This window comes from Muntiacus reevesi, chromosome 5, assembly GCF_963930625.1.
Source record: "Muntiacus reevesi chromosome 5, mMunRee1.1, whole genome shotgun sequence".
NCBI classification, from domain to species: Eukaryota; Metazoa; Chordata; class Mammalia; order Artiodactyla; family Cervidae; genus Muntiacus; species Muntiacus reevesi.
This window is the reverse complement of record NC_089253.1, coordinates 26470992-26478070: the sequence shown is the minus strand read 5'-3', so window position 1 is coordinate 26478070 and position 7079 is coordinate 26470992. Positions and strand designations below refer to the sequence as shown.

The 7079-nt window shown below is 34.3% G+C and overlaps 1 protein-coding gene across 1 annotated transcript; it reads right to left on the bottom strand.

Annotated features, from left to right (window-relative positions):
• Window positions 1–3568: 3568 nt before the first annotated feature.
• Window positions 3569–4504, bottom strand: LOC136169244 (putative olfactory receptor 8G3). Its single transcript, XM_065937044.1, has one exon. It carries the CDS (start codon window positions 4502–4504, stop codon window positions 3569–3571), a length of 936 nt encoding a protein of 311 aa, XP_065793116.1.
• Between the last annotated feature and the right edge of the window lie 2575 nt (window positions 4505–7079).

Here is a 7079-nt window from a genome sequence, read left to right as displayed (position 1 = left end):
AATATACCATGTTCATGGATTGAAAGAACCAATACAGTGAAAATGAGGATACTACCCAAAGCAATCTATAGATTCAATGCAATCCCTATCAAACTGCCAACAGTACTTTTCACAGAACTAGAACAAATAATTTCACAATTTGTATAGAAATACAAAAAACTTGAATAGCCAAGGCAATCTTGAGAAAGAAGAATGGAACTGGAGGAATCAACCTGCCTGACTTCAGGCTATACTGCAAAGCTACAGTCCTCAAGACAGTATTGCACCGGCACCAAAACAGAAATGTAGATCAATGGAACAAAATAGAAAGCCCAGAAATAAATCCATACACCTATGGACACCTTATCTTTGACAAAGGAGGCAAGAATATACAACGGAGAAAAGACAGTCTCTTTAACAAGTGGTGCTGCGAAAACTGGTCAACCACTTATAAAATAATGAAACTCAAACACTTTCTAATACCATACACAAAAATAAACTCCAAATGGATTAAAGATCTAAATGTAAGACCAGAAAATGTAAAACTCCTAGAGATTCTGCATCTTTACAGGCTCCTAGCCAGAGCTACCAATTCCCAGTTCACTCCGTGAATAAAAGGTTTTAGAGGATCAAGCAACATTCTGACAAGTTATCTTAATGTTGATATGGCAACAAATTTTAAAATGATGAACAAATCACCTATCCTTGTACAAAAATGTATTTAATCCATTTTATGTGTAAATATGTAATATACATATTAATTCAAAGTGAAATCTATATGTTATTGGATTTAAAGCTGTAGTGTAGAAATTCAGAATATTGGCTTAATTTTTTATATTTTAGGTGCTTACTGTTAATGATTCTAGCTTCAAAGTTGCATATATAAACTATTTTAATAGGCACTTATGTTTCATGCTTCTTCTATTCTTATATATCAGATTTTCAATTTTTATTCTAAAATAGGAAGTTTGGAAGTATATATAAAATGATTGAGTCAAGGTAAATTGCACACTCAAGTTGAGAGATCTTATAGTTAAATGTAAGAAGATTCAGTTATTTTTAGAGTTTATATTTGTGTTACATTGAAAGTGAAAGTAACTCAGTTGTGTCTGACACTTTGTGACCCCATGGACTCTAGAGTCCATGGAATTCTCCAGGCCAGAATACTGGAGTGGGTAACCTTTCCCTTCTCCCTGGGATCTTTCCAACCCAGACGTCGATCCAAGGTCTCCCACATGACAGGTGTGTTCTTTACCAGCTGAACCAAAAGGGAAGCTAGTCCTTCTCAGTTTTAGATACTCATTTAAACTCATTTAAACAATTATCAAGGGAGTGTTTTAATTTTACTTAATTTCAATACCGAAGGCGAACACTATACCAATTAAGTCAAAATTTTAGCTTGTAAGGTCAGATATCAATATTTTTCAAAAGCTTCTCAACTTTTAATGTGCATGGGAGTTACCTAAAGATATTGATCAAAAGCAGATTCTGATAGTAAGTCTCGTGTATAGCTTGAGATTATACATTTTAAATAAAATCTCTCAGATTTTTCCACTATTTCTCATCTGTAGACAACTTCGAGAAACAAGGTGCTAGAGTATCTCTTGTTTTGGATACCTTCCACTGGAGTTCTTTCAGATTCAAGGAATATCTACCATACCCATGCATTGAAAATCTTTAACTAAGGGTTTGCTGTGTCTTCAGGATTCTGACATGTTTGGAGAAGAATACTGTGTGTTTGAACTGCCACCTTATAAGTGAACAGATGATGATTGAAGTTGCTTCAGTGTGCCAAATTAAACAAGTGAGAAAGAGAGCTGGAGTTTGGTAAAGGTCAGATGTAGAAAGAATGTAAACAAGGAGTAAACAGATCATTTCTATAATTATTCAGAAATTAAAAATTTGAAGAGACCCATAGAAGCCATTCTTATGGTACAGACAGGGTATATGTTTTGATTTAGCTGATTTATATATATTCTGGACTATATAAATCAGACTACAAATCATGCTTATTTGTAATTGTACTCATTTTACCTTCTTTTTATAGTACTTATGAAAATTAAGTCAAATAATATGAACATATAAGACAAATAACATGAAATTTAAGTAAAATAATATGAAATAATTGAAAATAAATACTTGACATTGATGAAAGAATGGATAAAAAAATACATGGGTGGTAACTAAAATTATTTTTTATTTATTTGTAGTATATTTGGACACTGCAGGTGAATAAGGAAGCACACTACCCAAAGAATGTTGATGTGTCAATAATGAGTAAGAGGGTTTGAACTGAGAAGAGGAAGAAGACAACTGGATATTTACAGTTTCATGTGAATTTACATTTACCAGATGTTAATGCCCAGAAGCTAAAAAAGACCAATATGAGGGGAGAGAAAAGATGTTTCTAACATAAAAGTAACAAGAAATAGCAATTGTTTATAACTTCCATGGCAAAAGTGCATGAACCTCATGAAAGTGATACAACTTACATAATATTGGTTTATTATGAGCAGTTGTTAACATAAATTTACTGTTGTACTTTAGTGGTAAGGTTGTGTTGGATGGACACTCTGTGACCCTGTGGACTCTAGCCGGCAAGACTCGTCTCTCCATGGGATTTCCCAGGCAAGAATATTGGAGTGGGTTGTCATTTCCCTCTCCAGGTTATCTTCCTCACCCAAGGACTGAACCCACATCCCCTGTATTGGCAACTGTATTCTTTACCACTGAACCACCAGGGAAGCCCTGTTACATAAACAGTATAGCACTAATGGTTTAAAGATAAAAATATATTGGGCAATTTTAATAAAAATGGTTGGTATTGAACATGATAATTTGAATCTCTTTGATAAGTCTTATCTTAACATTCTGTATTAACTCTGCATTTGGTCTTTTTGCTTGATCAACACAAGTTTGAAATATTTTGATTATTTTCATTAAATCAAATGAAATAAAAGTGAACATCGCATTGAAGAGATCTAGCAGAAAGAAATACAATCTCACAGGAAAAGTAGAAGCTTAATGTGTAGAAGGAAATTATTGGAAGACCTTACATTTACCCACAATTGTGTGGGGGCAATAGATTATTTTAAGTAAAATCACAGTTCTTGAAGCCTGGTTCCATTCTAGCCTCTGTATTTTTTAAATTTGGGACTATGGGCATTTACTCAAAGTAAACAAGTTTCAATTTATTCATCTTTCAAATGGAAACAATACGAGGGCTTGCTTTGAGAGATATCACAAATATTAAAGAAAGTTGTCTAATGTAAAGTGCTTACTATTTTATACTATCTCAATAATAATATGTTATTACATTATGATGATCATCATATTCTTGTTATTTTATTTTTTATATTGCACTGGAGTTTCTGTAATTCTCAAGAATCTCTGACATTATTCTTGATATTTCTCCATACATTTTCAATATAACACAAATTCAAAGGAACTAGCCTGGAAGGAATTTGGGAAATGTATTGTATGGGGAAATGATCCTGAATTTCCAAAAATTTAAACAATAAAACTAAAACACTGTATATCTCAGCAAAACAAAGGTTTATTTCTGATATGATACCAACATTGAGTTTATTCATCTATATTTTCCAAGGTCCAGTATTTTATTTAGGGCCCATTTGACGTCCTTACTCCACAAGCTGTAGATCAAAGGATTCAGCATGGGAACAATGCAGGTATAAAGCACAGAGGACACTTTCCCTTGGTCCATGGGGCTCACAGATGATGGCTGCAGGTACATGAATGCTGCAGATCCATAGAAAACAGCAACAGCCAAGATATGGGAACTGCAAGTGCTGAAGGCTTTGGACCTGCCCTCCGTGGAGTGGATGTGGAAGATTTTGTAGAGGATGTAGATATAGGAGATAAGAACAGTCAAGGTAGGAATCAGGGCATTGAAAGAACTGCAGACTAGAGCCAATAACTCATTGAAATAGATACTAGAACAGGATAGCTCCATGAGTGGAAAAACATCACAGAAATAATAGTTAATAATATTGGCCTTGCAGAAATAGAATCTCAACATTAGGCAAGTATGGAATGTCGATTGAATAATGCACAAGATATAAACTGCTGCTGTGAGCTGGAAGCACCTATAATAAGACATGATGGCATTATAAAGCAAGGGGTTACAGATGGCAACATAGCGGTCATATGCCATTTCAGCCAATATATAGCTCTCTGCAATAATAAAAAGAAGAAAGTAATAGAGCTGAGTCATACATTCAGGATAGGAGATGATATTTTTCTCTGTCACAAAGTTCACCAGCATTTTGGGGGTAATGACAGTAGACTGACAGAGATCAATAAGGGACAAGTTGCTGAGGAAATAATACATGGGGGTTTTCAGGTGAGAATTGAGCCCAGTCAGTGTGATCATGCCCAGATTCCCTACCACCGTGACCACATAGATTCCTAGGAAGAGGAGGAAAAGTGGCAGCTGGAGTTGTGGCTGTTCTGTGAGCCCAGCGAGGATGAACTCAGTCACTGAGGTGTGATTTCTAGGGTCCATTATCTTTTCAACAGGTTCTAAGTTTAAAAAATGAAACAAAAAAAAAAAATCAGAAAATGAGTATATATTTGTGTGTGTTTGTGAGAGAGAGAGGTTTATGCCTGTGTGTATGTTTGTGTGTGTGAGAGAGAGGCAGAGAGTAGTTTTATGGAGCTCTTTCTTTATCTTTCAGCAGAGGACACACATAATGCAGGGATCTCTCCAGTATCTCTTGCTACTCTAGGACAAGCAGTGAATCTGGTTGAACTAGAAAAGAAATTGTAAACATCAAGTTATTTACAAATAAGAAATTTCATAAAGTTTAAAAGAAACAACAATTTATGGATTTTTAGAGTTAGTCTACATGAACATTTCTAGTATTATTTCTGAGTACTGTTCCTTCCTCCAAGTTTCTATGTTTATATATCAATTTCATGTTTGTTGAATGGCATAGTACTTTCCTTTCATTTATAATAAGTAATAGTTGTACAGGCTTTCTATAATTAATACAGAGAGGATTCATAAGTCTGTGGAAAGTAGTTATATTATTTGGGGCTGTCTTCTTTAGTAACATCTCAACTGAAAAATATCTGAAATGTGATGACCGGTGTTATTCACCTGAGATCTGATGATTTAATGTTCGTTTCTTCTCCCTGGACTTTTACCCCAGAGGACAGAAAGGTAACTGCTTGGCAGACATCATACTTATACCTCCATAGGTCTTTCCACTCCAGGAACCATTCTTCTTATTCTAATTTGGGTAATCTTAGGGGTGAGAGTATAAAGTCCTAAGTACAAGTCACATATTCCATCACTGTGACTATGGCATCAGTGTACCAAGATTGATCTGTGCAATTTGGACTTCATGATTTAAATGGTGGAGGTGAGAAAATGATTCTATTCTCCAAATCATAAAATGCATTTGAACACAAACACTAGGTGTTTGATATGCCGACCTTTTAAAAATATAGTGAAGCATTTTGCATATGCTCTCAATAGAATTCAAAGATGGGAGAGATGTGGATGAGTAAAGTACATGCAAAATAAAATAAGTAACTTTAACATCAATTCAATACTAGTCAACAGTGTGATGTGGTTTTTAAAGACCAATGTATCTTTAGTTAAGATTTGCAAAGGAAATGAGTAGGTTCTAGAACATAGAAATTCATATTAACACTCAAGTAGTATTTGGCTATTGTGTTCAGTTTGAAATAAAATGCCTGTGTGATACAGGTAAAGCTGCACAGTTTCATAAATGTCATCAAGAAATCAATTATTTTAAGATGGCTAAAACAACCAAGGATATTATTTTCTAGCAAGGCAAAAATTCATGTGGCAAAGGAAGTTATCTCAAAGTTCATCACATGGCAGTGAGAGGTACTGAACTTATTGTGTACATTCAAGAGATTGGGTAAAATTAACTGCTTCAAACTATGGGAAGAAATATTTGGTTTCACAGCAAAGACAAACAGCCCTATCCCCAGACACACCCGAGCCGACTGTCATAACAGTTGGAGCACAGACTGAATAACCATGTGCATTCGGATATTCTTTAAGGACACACCGAATGGGTAGTTGGATTAGATGTACTTCTATTATCTTCGTTCTATTGGATCTTGATTGTGGTAGACAGTAGAGGACTGAAGCCTCAGATCGACCCCATTCTTGCTGTGTGATCTTGAGATAATATGTCTACTCTCCAACTTTCTGAAAAACAGAAACACTAAATTCTACCTTCTGTGTAAATTCATAATACTGATTCCTATGAAATGTTCAGCACAGTCCCATACCCTTGGAAAGACCCTATTACTGTCATTGTTATTTGAATTTTGATCTATTGAGTTGCTTCCCATTTTATCTTTTGTTTCAGCGGCATTTTCATCCCTGCTATGATGGCTGGGATTTTTGTTTTTTTTCTTTCCTTAAGACACTTTCTTGTTCCTCTTTTCTACCTAAATATATACAATGATACTGAAATTTGAAATTTTTACTCAATGTTAACTCATAAATATCAACATTTTCAAAGGTCTCCAAATAAAGTTTGAATAAATTTCTGTCATTCAATGATTTTATTTCACCCAACAACAAAATATTTTATTTTTATGTCCCACCAGGTATCACATGATTTAACTATTACACAAAACAGCATTTGGTAGACTCTCTGGTTTTTTTTTTTTTTTTTTTTTTTGACTCATCATATTTCTTTATCTTCTCTCACACATTCCCAGTGTATCTGATGAAACCTATTAAATAGCTAGGACCCTTAAGTTAAGGACTTTAATAATGGAAACCCCAGTTAATAAGACCATTTTCTATGTGCTAAGGATACCTTTCTCATGTTTACATTTAGTACATGCTTCATTCTGCATCAATTATTATGAGTTACTTATTGGCTTTTCTTCTGTACGATACTGTAAACTCAATACAGTGCTTGGCACAATGTCTTATATACAAGTATCAATAAATATGATTTTTTAATAAAATTATTGAAAGGATTGCAGTAATAAGTTAACATAGACTCCAACACAAGTGAACAAAGCTCTCACACTGCTTGAGTGGAGGTGAGTAAACAAAGAAATACTGGCCATAACTTTCT

What these genes read in the sequence shown, in the direction of transcription:
- LOC136169244 (XM_065937044.1), bottom strand. Translation starts at nt 4,504, where the DNA reads ATGGACCCTAGAAATCACACCTCAGTGACTGAGTTCATCCTCGCTGGG.